Source organism: Strongylocentrotus purpuratus, unplaced genomic scaffold (assembly GCF_000002235.5).
Source record: "Strongylocentrotus purpuratus isolate Spur 01 unplaced genomic scaffold, Spur_5.0 spur5_scaffold_6, whole genome shotgun sequence".
NCBI lineage: Eukaryota > Metazoa > Echinodermata > Echinoidea > Camarodonta > Strongylocentrotidae > Strongylocentrotus > Strongylocentrotus purpuratus.
In genome coordinates, this window is record NW_022145612.1 from 59,766,410 (window position 1) to 59,789,085 (window position 22,676).

The 22,676-nt window shown below is 39.3% G+C and overlaps 1 protein-coding gene across 1 annotated transcript; it reads right to left on the reverse strand.

The window, feature by feature from the left end:
* Nucleotides 1-1,830: 1,830 nt before the first annotated feature.
* LOC584318 (selenocysteine insertion sequence-binding protein 2-like) lies at nucleotides 1,831-20,929 on the reverse strand. Its single transcript, XM_031000104.1, has 18 exons — nucleotides 20,709-20,929; nucleotides 14,893-15,325; nucleotides 14,238-14,514; nucleotides 13,574-13,766; nucleotides 12,946-13,160; nucleotides 11,979-12,135; nucleotides 10,568-11,499; nucleotides 10,100-10,273; nucleotides 9,351-9,467; nucleotides 8,453-8,605; nucleotides 7,532-7,689; nucleotides 6,872-6,914; nucleotides 6,595-6,808; nucleotides 6,168-6,369; nucleotides 5,121-5,226; nucleotides 4,537-4,651; nucleotides 4,073-4,227; nucleotides 1,831-3,582 (listed from the first exon to the last, which is right to left on the reverse strand). Exons 2-18 carry the CDS (start codon nucleotides 15,252-15,254, stop codon nucleotides 2,707-2,709), a joined length of 4,449 nt encoding a protein of 1,482 aa, XP_030855964.1. The 5' UTR covers nucleotides 15,255-15,325; nucleotides 20,709-20,929; the 3' UTR covers nucleotides 1,831-2,706.
* Between the last annotated feature and the right edge of the window lie 1,747 nt (nucleotides 20,930-22,676).

A 22,676-nucleotide genomic window follows, 5' to 3' on the forward strand; every position in this document is an offset into this window, starting at 1 on the left:
CATGATGACGTACAATGTAATATGCTTCACTTTTCTGTATCTTATAAGACAGAGCTCAGTTAATACCTGCATGCCCTTTGTTAGGCGCAGTTGTCATTCATTTACACATTTAACAAACAGCAGCTTTTTTGCAGTGGCTTACTGTGCCATGTCTGAACGAACCTTTAATCCTTTGATATCGAGGAAACACCTTCAACACTGCTCTTTACTTCTGCAACTGATAAAGTTCTTTACGACTTGAGCATGCGTCATGCAATGTCTCAGAATACTGCAGTGACACGACAAGAAACAGTGGAGTTATCTTCTCATTTCTTATTTGGCATAATTTACAGAACAAAAATTTTGACATCAATGGCAAGCATTTTAGAAGGCACAATTATTATAAGCAAGCTCTATAATTCATAAACAAATATATGTATAGACTATGATTCGACAGTAAATCATAATAAGACATACATCAAATCTAATGGAAGTTTAACATTTTCTTCATAGAATATAAGAATATTATGAAGTAATAATAATGGGTTTTCACAAGAACACAGGATTATATGCGCATACATCGAGCCATCAAAAAGTTCTACACTAGTATACCAATTTGTATGATTTCTCTTCTAATTTAGATATAATAAAAGCTTGATATCTTTACCGCATGTAAATAATAAAGATTAAAATACCAAATTATATAAAGAAGAAGGTATACATGTTCATGACATTGCTATTATAGCACCCTTCATTAAAGTATTGATTAAAACTCCAAGATAATTGTTATGCTTCTGTCTGGTTCTCAACACCTACCAGAGCAGTGGCCAAATGTGCTTTCCAGTCATTATAACCTGCAGACAACTGCATTTATTAATTCTCATAGACTTAGAACAGGAAACTGCCTGTTTCAGGAGGCATTGGTTATATCATTATCACAGGAAAACATTAGGTAATCAACTTATCATTTTCTACACTGCAATGCACTGCAAACAAAAACAAATGTATACTAAATCTTTGTACCATGTTAGATACATTTTTAAACACATTTTCTGAACTAAAGAGTAAGTCCATGATATATATTTGAAGTGCATTACTACTCTATTGCAGCTGTGACAGAAATCATCTTTTGAGAGCCAAAAAGGCGTTAAATCTGTGTAAAAGTAAAAGTTAGTGCCCTTCTAGCTCTCAGCAGGTGGATTATCATTTGATCGGATCCCTCAAGTTTCTGAGCTTTATTCATAAACATCACTTGAAGCTGTCATGATGGGACTGATAAAGAAAATGAAAACACACTCCTAAAATATAACAACTATTATTCTTCAAGTTCCGGGTTTTCTTTACAACTTTCCACTGGAACCATCATTTTCAATATTAAGCGACATCTCCCCAAACGACTACCATTTATGCAAAGAAACAAAAAAGGAAAAAATATAATACAAAATAATAATAAAGAAGAGCAATGGCTCTGTGCTTCACTCAAGCATGGTTAAACGGAAGGTCCTGTGCCAAAGCACCAGTACTCTTTGGTAGGTAATCATTTATAATACCTTTAATTAATAGGACTTAAAGCCATAGGTCCCCTGGCTATTTACTTCTAAAGATAATCTTGCACTTTGGTAAAAGAAAACATCAGTGTATGTTTATGCCATCATGTCATGAAGAAATAAATTAAAGATCTTCGTCATAAGAATTTCATCCAGAAACATTTTCAAGCTATATTTTTCAAGCTGAATTTGATTTATGAAACATATCCATTGACAAACAATTACCTTTTATAACGTACGCTCTTACTAACTTATGTAAAAATATAAAATCAGAAACATACAGCATCAACATGTATTTATATTTACAAAGGTTCGTACCAATGATTATTTTGTATGAATCTCCCTGATTTTCCATTGTCTTCCCGAATTTCCATTGTCTAAAAATCAATCGTATGGCGTTCGTAGCAGTTCGTAATGGCATTTGTGACCAAGGCTTTACTATCACAGACCCCAACAAATAAGCCATTTTCAGAATTCAATAAGAGGCAAAATAGAATTGTTCCTGGGGTACATATGTTCTCAAGCAGCATAAAAATAAATCAGGTATCAGCATCCCGCGTGAGCAAAAAGAAACGTCAAATCCTGCATCTATATACATAATGTGTTGCTTGTTAATTTCACTCGCTTGATTAGTGGTCTTTTTCTGGTTGCCCCAGACAATTACCTATTAGCCTAGCACTTATTTCAAAAACAAACACAGGGGATAAATTATTTCACTTCATTTTATGTATGCATGCATGTATCTGTCTCGCATGCAATTTGTACTGTACAATCTATACACATAAGTAATCTGTCATATATTGAATTACACTTCTCTACATGATTAGAATACATCATAAAATACATATACATGTATATAAGAAAAGTATTTTAATACAACTTGAAGTTTCCATTTCTTAATAAGGAACTTCAACTTAAGAATATATTCAGAAAATACATGCAATAAATGATAATAATAATTATACACGTACATTCCCTTTTATAAAAGGTATTGATAACTGTTAATCTAAATCCACTCAGCATATTAGAGCAGAAAACTGACCTTATTTCCTCGACTCCTAAAGGGTGTTCATGTTTAAAACACTAGTTTGGCATGGAGTATGGATCACTTTTGTCCTTTAAAGTTAAGACATATGAAAGGTCAGTTGATAGCAAACAAGACTTCCAGTATATGTATGGATTACACCTCTAGTGATGTAAGCATTTTACCAACTTGCTCAGGTGAGATGTTAGCATCACTAGGTTTCTCATCTTTCTTCTCCCCAACTCCTTTCTTTTTCGCATCACCACCGTCATCTCCACTTTCATCATCCACCGTGAGGCTCTCAATGCACTGCTGGGCTTCAGCAACCCAATCAGCAACCCGTTTCTCAGGAGCACCGTCTTCCGGAAGAAGAATATTAGCCTTGATGACTTCAGCATCCTCGTCCTCATCCTCCTCCTCTTCTTCATCTTCTTCCTCCTCATCATGATCCTGATCAACCAAACCAGCTTCAAGCTCTTCCAGCTCCACTCTACCAACATCTTCTTTGCTCCCTTCCTCTAGATCCTGGTCCCCTTCGCCCGCTGTCAGGGTACGGGAGGAGGTCTCAGACATGACATAGTCTTTCCCAACGCTGCTGCCTCCTCCGTCTTTCTCCTCCTTGTGAATGGTGTCATCTGTAGAGTTGCTGATCACGCTTCCTGTACCTGTGAAGGACAAGCTTCTCATGGGGGCACTGGGATGTTGCTGGCCTGCATCACTGCTACATCCTCCTCCCTGTGGACTATAGGTGGGTGTGGTAGGAGGGTCTGGCTCTATCTCCCTTCCTTGGCTGTCTACCTCTGGTTCAGGGTTGGGGTAGTTCTCTGATATTGGCTCAGAGATGACTGAGCTGAAGGAGATAGCACTGCAGCCAGACAGGTTGCGGTTGTGCCCCATGTGATGCCGGTGCTTGGCCATGCGAGCTGCGCTGGCTGCATTGGCAGCTTCTAACTCCTGCTGGAACTTCCGCACCATGTCAGCATACGCATTCCTGGCCCTGGTGGACAAGTCCAACAGCTGCTTGTACGTATCCTAAACAGGAAAAAGACAAATGAAATGGTGACATTCATATTTCATTTATTTTTATTTTTTGTAATTGGTCCATAAAACAATTTATTTCTCTGATTTTGAAGACTTCCCTATACACATATATTTTCTGTAAAGCTAATCGTAATCTCTAATGACATAAATTACTCTTGCAGAGAAACTGTTTTAAATCCTTCCGGAGTTGCTTATCATGAGGTAGCGTGGTTGTTTGCAAATATACACATACTGATAAATATTTCCTTAAATAATATATATTTGCACACAGAGCCAACATGTCAAGTTCACGTGTCAGAACGACTACCTTTATTTTCAACCACAATCATTTGGCACATTTCATTTATTCATAATCTTTACCCAAACTCCAATTTATCTTTAAATGGCTGATGTAGAATCGTCTATGGTTATTGAGACCGATACAAAAACACAACAACACAGATTTAAAAACTAGAAGTTAGAGTTGATGATTCTAATTTACCTCAGCACCATCATAGTTGAATATCCCCACAACACTGACAGGTACCACTTTGTTGACTGCTCTACCTAGAGCCTTACGACCCAAGGCGAAGATGAGAGGAACATTCTGCTCACTGGCCAACGAACTGATTCTATCCATCGCTTCATCAAGCCCGCCTTACATATGGAAATGAAGAATAAGAGGAAATAAGAACAGTTTTACAGCATCCACAAATTGTCAACTTTTTTTTTCCTATGGGAGCCTTTTTTCCACATTTTTAAAACAAAAGATTGTACCAGTCCTACAGCTGATCTACAATCGCTTTTCAATGCCCAATGATTAGATTTTACATTTCATGCAGCCACTATGAACCTCAATCACAAAGACTTCACATATTTCTTTCAACATCAAATCCCAGTCAGATCATAGAGTGTGTTCTAACCAAACAATGTGATCGTAATGAGTATCTTTCAGTCTAAACTCACCCTTTGACTGGATCCTCTCCAGATTAGGAGAGACCACCACACACTTGATCTTCTTCAATTTGAGATGCTTGGTGACCTCTCGAAGACCCATCACTAGACGCCGTTTCATCTTGGCCTAAAGAAAACATACAAAGAAAATAGACTTTTAAGACATGCTCTGCAACAATATCCTACACTAACTTAATTCCCAACTTAAAACCTAGACCAAACACTTGTGTACATGATCCCAAACTTAGAGCTAACTAAAACTCAGTGCAATCCTTACACCAACCCTAGAGCTTTGGCAAATTAAAGCCAGAAGCAACTGTCCCCAGTACAAATGTCAGGTCACTTAGAAAACACCTTGCTTGTGGTATGGATAATGTACAATTGAAGTCAAATACAGTAGTTTCATAGCATGAACTGTTGGATGTCAATATATTTTTCTTGATCATCATGGTCAAAGTCATCAGTCATTGTAGATTCCAATTTCCTATTTCCATTTATAACAACCTCAAAAAGTGTATTTGGCCTGTCTCAGGTCAATTATGTAGATGCGACAAGAGACCTTACTAAAAGTAAGAGGGGTTTTGACCAAACCCTACCTTTGCTGGATCTTTGTGATACTGTCGATCTTGGAACTTGACCAGGGTTTGAAGGAGAGTGGTGCAGCACCCATCAATGTCTTTATCTAATACCTGGTTGCAATATCTAGAACCCAGAAAGAAACAAGATGAACTTTATTTTTTCTCTGATTAGGGACTGTTATAGATTAGTAATGTGATGTCAAAAACAAATTATCATACCGTGCATAAGTATGTATTACTCGCTATTCCAGCAAAAATCAGAACCATGAAAAACTTTCAGATCTGAATGAGGAATAAAACGATTATTTGAGGGTTAAGGTGGTGTGGATTTTTTTTGCTATATAAATATGTAAAGGCACAAAAAGACAGATAAAATTGTGGTTGAAAGAAAGCAGAGGTGTAAAGAGAATTAAACAAATATAATAAAAGTCAATGAAGAGATGAATGAGACTTAAAGGTATTACAAAGTTTTGGTATGGGGTCATGAATTTGGTTCAAATTAAAATATTGGAAGCATATGCGTTCCTACAATATTCATTGATCGTTGTCCCGGTTGAAATCGAGTCTAAAGTTATGAAATTATAAATAATAAACTCTTTATGTTGTATAGCTCCCTCTCAGGGTCAAGATATTAATTTAGCTATGAAACAAGGTTTCTTGACTAAAATCGACCGATTAGCTATTCCCGTTTGGAAATAACATATCACAACTACATATTCTGAGATTTTCATGGTCGCAGCTACCATTGTACGGCCGTATAGGCGCTATTTGAAATTTATCAAAATTTACCAGGAGCACCGGTAGATTTTTATATTCAATTTTTCTCGAAAACAGAAGTGTTTTAGGGGGTAATTTTTTTAGTGCTTATAATACATCCACAGGGGCGTCCAAATATATCAAAATTGTAAAGATTCACTATCCACCCAATTTTCAAAATTTCCCAAAACTTTGTATTATCTTTAAGGTTCAAAAGAAATTGACAAATACTCAGAGTGGCCTCCTTCCATGGTACTTTCCTTAACAAACAAAAAACAAACAAACACAGTGAAATATGTGTATACTCACTCTCTAAACCTTCTGCTGTGTATCTTGGTAGCGACCTGGGTGGGGTTGCTACGGCCCATACCAGTAGCAGGGCTTGAGAGGCCGGAGCTCAGGGGAGATCCGGGAGAAAGGGGACTCATACTCAGAGGTGACATCTGACTCAAAGGTGAAAGGTCACTCTGAGATGCATTGAACCCTGGGAAGGAGCCTCGATCACTTGGAGCTGTGGAGGATAGAGAAAGCATTTCGTAAATGCATCTTATATTTATCTTCATCATCATCATCAGTATCACCATTATTATCATCAACACCACAATCATCATCATCATCACTATCACCATCATCATCATCACCATCCATGTCATCATCATCATTATCATCATCATCATCATCATCATCATCACTATCACAAACATCACCATCATTGTCATCGTCATCACCAACTTACCATCCTGTGAGAGCCCTTGAGAGAATCCATGAGAGAACCCATATGAGAAGCCTTGCGAGAATCCTTGTGATAAGCCTTGAGACAGACCCTGGGATAACCCCTGGGAAACGACTGGATCACTGCTCTCAGCCTCATCGCTCATTTTTGTTGTTGCTTCCTCTACTTTTTCCTCCTCTTCTTCTTCCTCCTCTTCTTCTTCTCCTTCCTCCTCTCCTTCTTCTCCCTCATCCTCTCCTTCCTCTTCCTCTCCTTCTTCCTCCTCTTCCTCCTCATCCTCCTCCTCCTCCTCCTCTTCCTCATCATCATCCCCAGCAGGTTCTCTGTCATACAAAAAAGAAGAAAGTATATGGATGAATGTGACTGCTTTTCCAATGTGCTCTGTCATCATACATGACGGATTAACCCTGTGACCTTTGAAATCGTCCTTTCCCAGCCAATATCTATTCAATTCATTTTTGGATGTGTATACTTATTTGAGCATTGAGCTAAGTGGTTAAATTTACTGTAGCAGTTCTCAAATTATCATACTAACAAGATATTTTCAGGGATTTTGAAATATTACAAATCTATTTAAGCTTGTACAAAATTCATAATAGTCAATGCTTATATAGCATTTGTCACATTATACCGTCTCTATGTGCTTCTTAAAGACTTTGTACATTAGTACACCAGCTTTAGCTCCGGTATCTGTAGCACTCATTACACTCAAGGAATGAATCCTATCAGGTACCCACTTCCTACACCTGGGTCAAGTGTGGCAAATGAAGATAAATGTCTTGCCAAAGGACATTTGTGCTGCAGACAGGGATTCAAACCCTGTACCTTGTATTTCATAGTCATGTTACTTATCTTCTAGACCACAACACCTCTACAATTGAGCAAAGTTTGAGTGAGAAAAAGACGATTCTCAAGTTACCATGGTAACATGAATACTCACTCATCTGAGAGACGACTCTCCTCCAGGGTCCTGAGTCTCTTCTTCTCCTCCCTCTCTTTCAAGATGACTCTCTTTAGAGCGCTGGGTTTCTTCTTGGCTGGTAGCTCTCTCTCCTTCCCACGCTTCACAGGGGCAGTCATATCCAGAGGGTTATGACCCTGTCAACAAAACAAATAAAAAATCATGTCTTATTGCATACAGTTTTAGGTCATTTCAGGTCACTTTTGGTCACTTTGGGTCATGTTGGGTCACTTTAGGTCACTTTAGAACACTTCAGGACACATTAAATCACTCGTGGTCACCTGTGGTGTTGTGTTCTGGAAATGCATGAACATATTTAAGTATGGCAATATTAAAATTTGCAACCTGTGAACAATAGTCCAGGGATTTATCCCCTGGACCATTGATCAGACAGACTTACTCCTGGGACATCCTTGACTGGTCTAGATTGTGAGTATGGGTACATGGTAGCCACATTAGGGGCAAACTGGACATTCCTACTGGTCCAGGGACTTGTCCACTGGACCATTGATCAGACAGACTTACCCTTGGCACATCCTTGATCGGTCTAGATTGTGAGTATGGGTCAATGGTAGCCACATTAGGGGCAAACTGGACATTCCTACTGGTTCAGGGACTTATCCACTGGACCATTGATCAGACAGACTTACCCTTGGGACATCCTTGACTGGTCTAGATTGTGAGTATGTGTCCATGGTAGCCTCATTAGGGGCAAACTGGACATTCCTACTGGTCCAGGGACTTATCCACTGGACCATTGATCACACAGACTTACCCTTGGCACATCCTTGACTGGTCTAGATTGTGAGTATGTGTCCATGGTAGCCTCATTAGGGGCAAACTGGACATTCCTGCTGGTCCAGGGACTTATCCACTGGACCACTCATCACACAGACTTACCCTTGGGACATCCTTGACCGGTCTAGATTGTGAGTATGGGTCCATGGTAGCCACATTAGGGGCAAACTGGACATTCCTGCTGGGAGCTACTGGCCCTCTCTGGATCAACTGCTGCTGTTGCTGCTGCTTAGCTCGTATCTCCTGCTGTTGTTTCTGTTAGTGTGAGTCAAGTGTGGAAGAATGAACATTACAGTCTGTTCACGTGTCTATGCCATTGGGCATTTCATAGGTAACTATGGCACCAAAAGTTATGAACTTTCAACACTCCCAGTAAAAATATCTTACATTACTCTAATCATGAAATCTCATAAAAATCATTATTAAAAATCCATTACTTTTTGGAGGCCATTAACTTTTAAATTTTGTAAACATGTTCATCTGTGACTAAGTGAACTACAGACCCACGATTACATACACCACCATTTTGGCTTTCTGTTCTCTTTTTTCATGGATTAATTTTCTCAATCCCACTTGCAGGTCAATTCCCCCCACTATCTATCTATCTAAGTATCTTCTCCCTGTTCGGAGGTTGATTGCAGCATCTCTCCATTTCACTCTTTCTTCTGCCATTCTGGTGCACTCTTGCAGTTTTAGTCCACTCCAGTTCTTGACATTCTCTTCCCAGTTGATTCTGGGTCTCCCTCTAGGTCTACTTCCTACCACTCTTCCTTCCAATACATCCTTTAAGAGGCTTTGGTGCCTTTCAACATGACCATTTTTTCTCTCCTTAACTAATCCTACTAGTACAACTTGTTTATGCCCTGCCATGTGCAATATCTCTGTGTTTGTTTTCATTCGTTTCCAGGATATTTTCATCTTTCTTCGGTAGATCCACATTTCAATTATGAAGCGGCAATTCACCGCATCATATGAGAACGGGTCTTAATGAGCATTGTACCTCTAGAGCAGCCAGCATGTCTCCTAGGTCAAACTCAATAGGCATCTTGGTTCTCTTGCCTTGCTTCTTCATGTTCTCATGCAGCTGTCTCTGTTCTTCAGTGATCTCAGAGTACTCCTAAATATAGATGACAACAAATTCAAGTTAAAAATGCACTGGCACAAGCTTGGGTTCTCATGGGGAATGCAATACCCTTCCAGTCTATACCTCATAACAGATAATATGAAGCACCAAGAGTGGACTTCACTTTTCAGACTGAAAGGTAGCAGTCTTGAGCTTTACTCTCCAGTACAGGTAAGTAGAGTTAGTTTAAAATATAGTATAATAAGAGCAAAATATTATTTCTAGCTGGAATTTGGAACTATTCATCAACATTCCTGTCCCAAGAATGCACAAGAGTTTACTTTTCAAAGCACTTCAGAGAAAAAAAATAACTGCTCAACCAGCATAGAATTCAAACTCATAAAACCATTCCATTTTGTCTTAAAAGACTGTAAAAACGAGCAGAAGGCGCTCCTGCTACAATTGCTTCGGACTTCATTCCGTCAGCGGTACAGGATGAGGGTTAGGGTTAGGTATAGAGTTGGGTCCAGGGCTAATGTTCAGATTTTGGTTAGGGTAGAAAATTGATACAGAGACATATGTCACAGAATCAATTTTTTCTATATGAATCTTACTTACAACCATACACTTGCTTTCTAGGTACTTGGAAGAATTAATTAATCGATAACTGAATTAGGATAAGTCACCTTAGCAGCAGCCTGAGTTGCCATTATTGCTTTTTTGCGTCTTTTGCGGGCATTCTTGCCTTCCTTGATAGTACTCATCACATTGGCTGGGCTGAGGAGTTCCTCAGGCTTGATGATACTACTTGGGTCTCCTCCGCTCTCTTCCTCTTCTTCCTCACTAGAGCTCTCATTCACCTAATAAAAAAGAAATATATCATATATGTTCATAAACTGATCATTACCCCTGTTATTTACTTGTGGTGCATACTTCCAGTTCAGGGACTATGATTTATAATTCACTAGAAGACAGTTAATTAAACATATGGCCTTGGATTTACACAACTCACAAAATTTGTATGCAATTTCAAAAGCCTACATCAATATTATAGCTGCTACTAGTCAGGAAACAATCCAAATATCTTGTACATGTGTTAATGGAAGGCAAATTATATCTTCTCCCATACATAATCTACTCCTAATGAAATGTACCAGCTGCACAGGAGCTCTTTGCTGAAGAGCTGAACTGTAGCTGATGGGTCGTCCTCCTGTGCTCATCCCAAACTTGTTTCCTGCAGGACTGCCCAAGGGTAGACCAGGGTATTCTTCTTTATCCTGGATCTGAGGTGGTTTGGCATAGGTGGCTGCATTCACCATCTTTGGCTTCTCCAGCTCTACCTCACCATCCTTCTTGCCTTTGGTTCGCTTCTGCTTCCGCTTCCTGGGAGTGTCCTCTGGAGTTACAGGTGGCTTCTGAGGTAAAGGCACGGGAGACTGCATTCTCCTCTGCTGCTGCTGCTGCTGCTGCTGATAAAGCATAGGGGCTGAACTGACTGCCATGTTCCTGTAGGTGGGTGGTGGTTGAGTTGGGAACACGTTGGGTGGTCTCTGTGGATACCCAACATTGGCCAGTGGAGGAGGAGGTGGATTGGCAGCTCTAGGTTTGGTGAGCATGTTTGCATAGCTCATTGGCATTACAGGTCTGAATGAAGGGATACCAGGCTGGACAGGGGTGAAGCGCCCTCTCTGTATCACTGGTGCAGGACCTAGTTGAGGACCTAGGGGAGGTCCTTGGGGAACTACCAGAGGTTGGTTTTGAGTGAATGTATTTTGTTCCACAGTTCTGCTTTCCTGATGAGGTGAGCTCTTATTGTTCATGGCAACATTACTGTAAGTTGGTTTCCCAGTTTGAGTCGAGTAGGTGGACACCAAACCTGTGCTATTGTGTTGTTGAGCATGAAGTGGGCTGTAGTAGCCACTATCGCTATCATGAGGAGTGTTCTCAACCTCAGAGTCACTAGAACTGGAAGCATCTCTCCCAGTCTGGTTGCCCTGCGACTTCTTCCTGGTCTTGGCTTTGGACCTAGAGGTAAGGTTGCTTGTTTTGTCCGACAGTGGCTTGTTTGCTATAGCTTCTGGAAAATCTATTGAAGCAAATATGCAAGACAGAGAGTGAAACTGTTATTATTACAATCTGAAAAAAAATATTCAGAAGTTTAGAATTGTATATTATGTAGCAAATATGTTTGAACTGACAGACTTCGTATCTATGTAACATATGAATTAGTTCAAGATTTTAGTTGCTGACTGAACACATCGAATGTGACACTTGTTGCAGCATTCTGGAAACAGAGAAAATGCTATAACTAAACTGTCACCTTCCTTGGACTTAGTAGTTTCTTTAGAGCTTTCATGAACAGGTTGAAAACAAGCTTCATAAAAAAGAAGAAATTAACAAAACACAAAATTATAGGTCAATGTAATTACTCTACGGGTACTTGAATATGCCGATTAAAAGGCATAATCACTTGATCTAAGGACATTTTTGATGAGGCAACAAAAAATGAATCAAGACGATTTCAAGACGATTTCACAGTACCCCATAAGAGACGACTGTACTCACCTGTTTGTGCACAGGCTTCAGCAAATACAACAGTCTTTGTTTTAGGTTTGGGTAAATCAGTTGGGGGTGGGACATAGGCTTGATAATGTTCTCTCCCCTTATTCTGATACCCTCCAGGGTATCGATGGTCCTTGTTCATTGGCCTCTGACCACGCACCTGTCAAAAATAGCAACATTCAGATTTGTTTGTAGGCATGAAATTGTTATGGTAAATTAATCTACTAAGGAGGATGTGCACATGTAAAATTCACTACCCTGATCTGATGGAAATGCTTAAGTAAAACATATATTGCAAATACAATTGATGAAGAAAGAGACGAAAATGTAATAACACTATTATTAGCTTGTTAAGAAATGCTCATATTCATCAAACAATACTACTCCTTGCATTATCATATTACCAGGGGTGCAGAAAAGCAAAACCTGGGATGAGAAAGATAATTGCATAATTTATTTATTGTCTTGTTTGACGGTACATGTATAAGTCATGAATCAAACTCTCAACCTCTTGATTGCAGGTCACATCATGCTGTGCCTGCAACACAAGGTACATCATATAAGAGGGAATCAAATTATTACCTACCCAAAAAAAATTATTATCTCTATAAAAAAATGAATGAAATTTGAGCCAAAGCTTTAAAGAATCTTTAATTCTACTAACCTAAAAGAGAGAGATTATAATTGACTAACAGGTTTCTTAAACTCTTAACAATACACTCTCAAGTCCACGTCTAAGGTAAATGGTATAGCTTATGACATCATCATCTTTTATTGATAATAACTAATGATCCCCATGAGTTGATAGCCTGCCTTGGATTTAATGCAGAACACATAACAAAGAAAATGACAAGTTAAATTCTAATTCCTGTAAATGTTTTGTTATTCTTAGTAATATATGGAACAGAAAAAAACTTAATTACTCGGGACTCGGCCGTAGAAATACTACACTGCATCCTTTGGGACGTACCTTTACTTGGGGTCCAGGGTAAGCCCCATACCCATACTGGCCATAAGAAGGCATTGTGGGTTGGGTGCCTGGCAGGGCGGCATCATACCCCCCTGGTGTTGCAGCTCCATGAGGTGGTGGTGGTGGTGGAGCGAATGGGTAGGGTGATGGGCTCTGTGACGGAGGGGTCATCATAGGGGGAGGGGCAAAGGGAGTGTGTGATACAGGTACCCCACCTGCAAGAATGAATGGTAGATGCAAAATGATGTTGCATATTTCTACAACATTACAAAGTAAATAACATGCACATTTGTTATATGATAACCACTGAATTATTCATTACTTTACTAGAGGAGATTCTCAGCTAGAAAATGACATTTTACTCATCACAATAAATTTGATATTCCTAAGCCACTGAAAAGAAGAGAAAGGTGTGCACTCTGACAGAATGTTATTTTATATAACAAATACAGTCGACTGTACTCTGCAGTGTATTTAAGCACTCTGACTGAAGGACCCTGTTTTATAAAGAGTTGCGATTGATCCAAATCAATCACATTACACCATGCAATCTTTGGTGGTTTTGTGGTGCCTGGTCACATACATGTAAGACGTGAATGAGAAGAAAGGCATGAGTCATTGCATTTACCTGCTGGCATGGAAGATTGGGATGCTAGAGGCATCGGTGTAGGTGACTGGGCGTGGTGGTGATGGGTTGGATGATGGGGTGCAGTGCCTGTGAGGTGTGGCTGGTAGGTGCCTCCATGTTGTTGGTAGGCACCCTGCTGATACAGTGGTCCTCCAGATGACGCTGCTGCAGGTGGTGGTGTCTGATGAGGCACCTGCTCAAATCAACAGGGAGACAAAAAAAGACAGTGAGACCTGTGTATGAAAACTACTCAAGGAAGACAAGCAAAGTTGTCATTAAGTGCAGGTGTTTTCATTTATGGGTTTCTTTAATAGATATATCAACCAGAATCATGGAAACTATTTCAGGTTTGAACATGCAAGTTTAATCAACCTCCCTGAAAGTACAATTTGGAGAAAAGGTGACTCCATTCCTTACTTTACCTTACCAGTACTTTTTTTTCAACCTTGAAGTCATAAACATGCAACAGGTAATCGCTACATATGCTACAGGTGTAAGAGCCAGAAGAGCATTATCACTCTGTAAGGATGTTCATCAACACCATTTTGGTTCTAAAACGATGACTTCATTCTACATGATAGCAAGCACAATATGAAATCCAGTAAAACACATTCATATTGGGATCATTACAAACTGAAGAGATTGTTACTGATGCTTTGCCTACCTGGTTGTAACCTGGATGCACAGGGAAGTACTCCTGGTTCTGTTGCTGAGTGAGATGGGCCGAGGGAGGTTGGTGACCAGGTGGAGGAGGAGGAGGAGGTGCATACATGGGTGTGGCCTGGGGTGGCTGCTGGTGACTGAGAGGATGCTGGGAGGTTGGAGGTAGTGGTGGTGGTGGATGCTGGTGTTGTTGTGGCTGTGGATGAGGTTGATTCGGCTGCTGGGACGAGTTGGGATACCCCATCCACGTTTCAGTAGCAGGAGCTGCTCCTGTTGAACTGTTTGAGAATGACAATTCATCATACAGTAGATTAAAATTGTCAGCCCAAAAATCACAATTTTCATACATTTTCAGGGAAATTTTTTTTTTTAGGAATGACACTTCTTGTTTTGATATGAAATTTTGACCGATGGATTACTTCATTCTTTCAATTGGAAAATCAATTAAATTTTCAGGATACTTTTAAAATACATGGCCAAAGTTCTGCAATAACATCATGTCAACTTTTTAAAATTTGAATTTTCACTGTTCATGTACACAACTATATTTCTATCTAGAGCATGCATGTAGGAGCATGTACTTCCATCCTCTCACACACTCTCTCTGTCTCTCTCTGCTGTCGGGCAATAAACATCAACATTAACATAAAACCTACCTATCTTGTACAAACGGGTAACATGTTGTGATGTACCGAGGCAGCTCCGTCAGTGGTACTTTCTTCCCGTTCATGGTAGCTACGGCACTTGCACTAGAAGTCTGGTACTGCTGCATCCCGCCCCCTCCTCCTCCTCCTCCTTGCGGCTGGGATGGAGGAGGTGGTTTTAACCCTGGCATAGCAGCAGTAGCCTCTGAGAGCATTCCTGATACCACCTGGGAGGGTGAGGGCTGAGGTACCATGCCCGGTATCGTCTGTTGGTGATGGTGCTGGTGGTGTTGGTGGGGATGGAGTGGTTGGGGTGCATGATGGTGCTGCTGCTGCTGCTGGTGGGATGGTGCGTTGTAGTACATGGCTGTCATGCTGGAGGAGGGGTATGAAGGGGCGTTGAACCTGGGACAAAAGGATCAACTTCAGCAGACAGGCGTGGCGCCTAGAATAACAAATAATCAAAGACAAATATACAAAAAATAATCAAGAAAATGCAAGTATACACAAAATCCAAATTAAGCCCTGGTGGTTCACATTCAAGGTAATTGGATGATACATGTACATTTAAAGTAGTGAATAAAAGTATACATCTATATGTACACAAACTGTACCTGTACAATTCACAAACATGTTTTCTATGATATAATTACAATTCAAATTTATATTTGTGACAATTTACTTCAGAAAGTTGATATTTAAAAAAATACAAACTGCAGTTGATACTGGAAGTTTTTCAAAAACACTAAATGTATGTTCAACTGTACATCATGTATGAATAAATTAAACGTACATGTACCATACAAGGTATTGTGAAAAAACATCTTACTAAACTAGAGAAAGAGAGAGAGAGAGAGAGAGAGAGAGAGAGAGAGAGAGAAAAGAAAGAATCTATGCTTTACATGTTCAAGGCCTCCAAATTTAATGTTAAAGTAAAACAGATGCATACATGTACATACACGTTGTACAAAAACCCATGACCATACATGTACATGTAGGCCTACAGGTACACCTTCAAAATGTACATGTAATAACGGTACCGGTAATCAAATTCAGTGACCAAAAATAATATTTAGCATGGGCTGATAATGATATGTTAAGTGGTACATTGTAGTATATTGTTAGGTCCAGGGTTTAAGTTGAACATTCTGTTAGTGTACTGTACATGTAGGTCATTGATGTGGAGTGTCCCAGGACATGTGCAGGATTGTACATGTTTGAAACAGTCACAGCCACATGACCTTATACAGCACTTTGGAAATCAGTGCATGATGTACATGTATATGCATGGCATGTATATGAGTAGCACTGTCTAATGTTTCATGCAACTGATGCATCATTGAAGCAATTTAGTTAATTGAATGAGTCATAGTGATGGTACACATGGTACAGAATTGCAGATCTATTGCACAAATGTACATCCACACCATTTCACAATGAAGACATTCATTCTCACATTCATGTGAATGAATACATGTACAGTATGTACATGCAGGCCTACATTGAAGGCAGTTCATGTCACACAACAACCAAAATAGATGATGCAATGCAGTTTCCTGTAAAAGATATGACATTCATGACATATCATTTCCTAAGTGACAAAATATCTTGTAATGATTATAGTTAATGGTAGTGATAGCAGAAAGTACCATCACGCCATGGCCATATTAAGAGATTCTTCCTGTTTGTATGTAATGTGTGGCATACACTGTTCATGCATGTTGCACAAGACACATTGCACAGAATCATCCAATTGCAAATATTTAAGTCATGCACTGTATACTGTACATGTACATCTACTTGTAAAGCAGATTACATGTACCTGTTTGCACGTCATGCAGCCCTCAAATGAAGCCGCAATGGAAACAAGCTTGGCCTAATGAGTCAGGCAGCCATATCCTGTGACAAGAAACAAGTCTTAATCATTCCCAGAGTACTGTCAAACCACATCCTCTTCTTAAAATGTCTTCAAGGAATGGCAGGATGAGGTCTCAAATGAGTTGTTCCCATTGCCCAAGTACTGTATGCAGACTTGTTGCACTATCATGATAATGGGGCTTCGCATTTAGCGCACAGCTGCACATACCCTCCAACATTACCCTTTGTCATGCTATATATAGCCAACCAAGCAGCCAAATATTTAGCACTCTAGCATATTGGATACCCATTTACACCTGGGTGTAGACTGTAGAGTGGCAAATGTGGTCATGTGGATTAATGTCTTGAAAAAAGGATGTTACACGTAGTGCCTCTGCCAGGCTGGAATTGATGGTCAAGCGAATGAACCACTATCCAACGTCATCTCAATGTTTGAAATGTCCAGAACTTTTCTGTGCATGTTGGCCAATGTACAACATACATGTACATGTATATACAAATTATGTTCAGTACACCAGAGATGATAATACAGATAGTTTTTAGGTCAATGGCGACACTGCACACTGTCGCCCATAAAGTGGGAAATGTTGGAACAATTTTCTTTTTAAGAAATGATTGTAGCAATATGATTTATTCTTAATACTGGTAGACAAAGCTACCTCTTCAGCTCAGTGCTTTAATATTGATCAATCTCTACATCGACTCTGTAAGATCGATCAAAAGAGTATCCGAGAAGATATACCAGCACATTGTATGTTAGCATTATCTCTCAAGAACAACTTCCTCTGAACTCTCAAAAGTGTAAAATCCTTCATCTAGGTTACAACAACCCTCAACAGACTTACGTCATGGAAGGTATACCTCTCGAGAATGTTGATATAGAAAGAGATCTGGGGGCTTTAGTTGGCAAGGATTTGACTTTCCGGAAACATATCGCAGCTATGATACAAAAGGCAAACCAGATGTTGGGGAACATCAAAAGAGCTTTTGTCAATACCCACCAGGACATCTTCATACCTCTGTACAAACCCTGATATGCCCACATCTTGAAAATTGTACGGTATCATGGAATCCCCATTTCATGGCAGACGACCGCAAGATTGAAGCTGTGCAACGGAGAGCAACATGAATGATTCCTGGTATGAGTTTATTATCCTGTCCTGAAAGACTTAAAAAACTCAATCTATTCTCACTTCGCTACCGGCATGAGAGGGCTGATATGATCCACATTCATAAGATACTTCATGGTATCAACAGATTCAGTCCAGAACATTTCTTCAAGAGACCTCATGGACATCCATTGAAACTGTTTAAAGGTACTATGTCCCATTTGCAGGCCAAAAAAATGAAAAGGTTAAATTCCAACGGCATTTGAAAGATAATACTAATTTAGAACTTCCCTAAAAAAGGTGGGGCTTGAAAATGTCTACAAGTGGGAAATTAACAACTATTAGTTGTCAAATCGACTTAAGAGCTACATGTATAGAGCCAATAAGTAATAGTCTTGATTTTCAGACCATTGTACCAAATGGTCACTCATCGCTTAATGTCAGAGGCTGTTTCTTCAGTAAACGTGTCATCGAGCAATGGAATAAACTGCCAGAATCTCTAGTCACTGCACGTAACATCTGTATCTTTAAGACTGGTCTAGATAAACACTGGCTTGCTAAACAATTTTATATAACCTGACATCCACGCATTCTGCACTACTTTTGTAAGTCATAAACTGACAATTGAACTTATATCTTGGAAGACAACCGGAGATCTACAGGACTACTTCACTACCGTATACCGATGTTGATGATGATAAATATCATCACGATCATTTTATGAAAGAGGTTAAGAAAAATTATTCCAACTTTATTGGCAAGTGCTTCCTCCAATAAAAACCAAGAGATATTTGACAAGCTTGCCTAATATCCCCCTGGTTCATTTGTTTGTGTTTCCTTAGATCAAGATTAATGTAACGTTCCTAAATTAAATTTGATTAAATTAATTTCTTCACCCGATGGCTTCGGTGGCCGTCTCATTTACAAAGGCCAGGTCTTCAACTGTGCAACCTGTTCCGCCCCACTGCAAGATGTGGTCCATCATCTGAGTCTCATCACATACATGTATACAGTATTATATGTAAAAGCTGCATTCTCAATTTCTCAACAATGTCAAAAAACAGCTCCTGCTTAGAGTGTACATGTATTACCATTGTAATTTGTATGAAACAGAGAGATTCATTGAAAAAAAATGAACAATTAGCTTGAACTTTTATAATGTTCAGAATTACCGTAAGGAAAATTTTGAAAATTATCATAGTCTCTTTCAATGTCCTATTTAACAATACATTGATACAGGGTTAATGATACATCTGCTTCACAAAATTCTGTCAAATACTTGTACTTCTAATTTTTCCAAGTCTTTTTAAAGAAGTTAAGAAAAAATCTGGCCTACCATTAAGACCCTGTTCTAACTCACTTCCTAGACTGATCTATGCTAAGCTAGACCGACCCACTGGATCGCTCCAGAGGTACACTTCGTCTATGTTTACACTCAACAGCTAGACCACTCTGGTTGCTATAGCACAAATGAGCTAGACTGCTCCTGTTACTGGGGTAGCAAAGGAAAGGTCAGCGGGTCAAAGTTTTGCACAGAATCTTAAACCGAATAGAGTTAGGGACACTGATTTTCCGTTTCAAAAAATGTCTTTTTCTGTTTCAGAAAATTTGCAATTCCATGAAATTCCATTTTGCCACTGATAACCACTCAGAAAACATATGGACGGAACTGGATAAACTTGATGCAAAATACTAGTGAAATATACAAAAAAGTATCAAATGTTTAGATTTACCAATTCAAATTCGAACTTAGACAAGCAGACTAAAGTTAGCGGAATGTGGCAAAACATGACATATTCCTGACGACGGAACAAACAGATACAGATACAGGCTGAGCTAGTACCGACACATTTCAGTCTTGGCTGTCTTGTCAGCGATCGATCGGTTTTAGGCGCACATGCCAGTCCCTTTTTCGAACTGTGCAACAGCGTCTTCCGGGACTTTCCGTTCGTTTCAAATTGTCATTTCCGTGAATTCCGTCCGTTTTCCGTGATCGCAGAAATCAGTGTCCCTATAGAGTGCCTAATCTTCTTGTCATTGGTGTATCTTTCTATGATTTTCTTTTTCTGTTTTTCTTACATCTTTCATCTTTTTTTCTACCTTTAAATTCTCTACTATTTATCATTTTCTCTCTCTGTCTTTCCTTATGTTAGTCTATGTTTTTCCTTCTTTCACTTCTGATGTTATTCTTTTGTTTATTATTCCATCATATTTTCTATCTATCTTTCGTCATGTTATTCTGTTTTCCTTCACTCATTTTCTCTTTCTGTCTTTATATTGCTATTCTTTGTTTTTCCATCTTCATCTTCTCTTCTAAGACCAAGTTCTATCTTTCCATTTTCTAATGTTTCACATTTTCTCTTTCTGCTTTTCCTTATTCTTTATTTAATCTACCGTAATGTCTCAGGTCTTCATTACGGTACGGTAGATAACTTCACACAGGCACGCACTCGCCCGCAACCCACCATCAGTATGCACTTGCAGCGGTTTGTCAAGAAAACCTGTGAAAAAGTGTACTAATATCAATATTTTTCTGAAAATACTCCAAAAATAACAAGAAATTGACACGAAACAGGTAATATATATAGACCTCTATAACAACTTTTAACTTATGGTCTTAATTTGGACATTAAATGAATAGTTACTTCATTTTTGGTATGTTTCAGTAGGGTATCTCCACGCCGGAGTTACGGTCAAATTTTGGATAGATCTAGGCTTCTGAACAAGCGCCCAAGTCCCCGTTTCGCTCCACTACAGCTACCCTACAACTACGCACACACACAGGATTGGGTTTGACGTTGGGCATTCCTTTACGCAGTGACAAGTCAAATGACTACGTACCTGCTGCACAGATCTTCGTAACTGTGTATTTGTTCCCACCTCTGTCATCTTCTAAGAACATCCATTTAAAATTCAAGTTCTTTCATAATTGAGAAATGCGTATAAATGCTGATAGCATTTGTTATTATCCTTCAAAAGAATTTGTCATGTTCTTCCTTCCGACTCCGAGTTTATTTTTTTTGATGATGTGCCTTCAATTTGTGTACGATGATGTCATTTTCGCACGCACGATATCACATCCACAATAACGCAGAGGAGCTCTAATAATAGGTACAAGCGAAAATCCGTGACTAGCGAGACATCGAAATTTCGATGGTGAAAATGGGGACTCCCCTTCATGTTATCTTGACATTTATTTTGTTTTTAGAGGGCTCCAAACATGTTTATTATTATAATTCTAAGCTACGGATGTCTTTTTAACTGCACATCAGTTTTCATGTAGACCTTTTATTGAGACACTACATGTCCATGTTTATAATTATACACCTGCACTCTGCACAGCATCTACATCAGCTCAAGGCGCGTACACAGGGGGGGGGGGGGGGGGGGGGGGGGGGGGGGGGGGGGGGGGGGGGGGGGGGGGGGGGGGGTGGGGGGGGGGGGGAGGGGGGGGGGGGGTTGGGGGGTGTTTACCCCCCCCCCCCCCTTTGGTATTTTTCTCTGTGTGTAAATCCCCCCATAACCCCCCTAATCCCCCCCTTTGGATTTATTTTTATTTATTAAAAAAAAAAAAAAAAAAAAAATTTTCCCTGGCTGACCTAAAAAAAGCTGACCTTATTACCCCCCCCACAAACGGGCAAAATGTCAAATTTCAAATTCGAGACCGAAAACCCCCCCCCCCTCCCCCCCCCCCCCCCCCCCCCCCCCCCCCCCCCCCCCCTCTTGTAGGGACAAGAAGAAAGAGCCTCTTCACTATATAGGGATGGTAGATCCCCAAAATATGGTAATTGTTGCAATGTCAGGATTTCTATTATAACCCATTTTGTAATCCTGCACAACGACAAAAATATTCCCTCCTTAAACAGACCGCTAAAATAGGTCCACTTTTATAACTTAATTGAATTTGTTATTTGTATGTGCAAATGAGAGTTGTGGTTTTTATTGAAGATGATTTCCAGCAATTTTTTGTGAATTTTATTTTTATTTTACTGGTTCAACAAATCAATTTACTGAGAGTAAAAAATCCAGAATAAATTATAGCCATGTTCTCTCGACATACGATTCCCATACCAGAGCTCGTACTATGTCGGAAACACACTGCATACTGAACTATATAATTGAGAGCCTGAAAAAGAAAAGAAATGAATAGTAGCCCTATGCGTAAGCCTTTTTTTAATCATTGAAACTCTCACATACAATTATTTTCTTCTCTCATTCAATTTACAGCTTGACCTTTTTGGAGAGCTCGGTCCCAAAAGGTACAACATCGATTTTTTTTTTCCCTCTTTTTTTTTCTTCATTAATGTACACATTTCCAGTAGCCTCATACACTGACACTTCCAAAAAGCTGAATTTCCAAAAATAGTTTTAAAATGGCATTTTAAAATTAGTTTGGTTCCAAAAGGTATATCCATTCAAGTCATGCATTGTAACTTGCATACAGTATGTACAAGTTTGGTTCCAGAAAGTACTACATCCAATTTCGGTTCCAAAAGGTATATAATATTCATCCACAAAAATTTGAAAAAACATGAATTCATGAAAAATATTCCAAACCGACATTGCTAACTATGATTAGTAAAACAAAAATCGTGTTTTTCCGCTCAGAACTTGGATTTATGGATGTAGTACCTTTTTTTGGAACGAGCTCTTCATTCGTGTACTGTGTAATGAACGTGCATTTGAATGAAAAGACGAAAATATGCATGCCTCACCGAGGAAGGGAGGGGTCGTTTTCTTTCAATAAATTCATTTATTTTGCCATGTCAGAATGATATGAGTAGTTTGTTACGTAACTATTCAAATACT

Excerpts from the sequence above, each read along its gene's own strand:
- LOC584318 (XM_031000104.1), bottom strand. The coding sequence starts at position 15,254 with ATGACAGCCATGTACTACAACGCACCATCCCACCAGCAGCAGCAGCAG. Across the intron at positions 7,690-8,452 it reads CGGTCAAGGATGTCCCAAGG|GGTCATAACCCTCTGGATAT; the intron begins GTAAGTCTGTGT and ends TTTTGTTGACAG. Across the intron at positions 4,228-4,536 it reads GGAGAGGATCCAGTCAAAGG|GCGGGCTTGATGAAGCGATG; the intron begins GTGAGTTTAGAC and ends TCCATATGTAAG.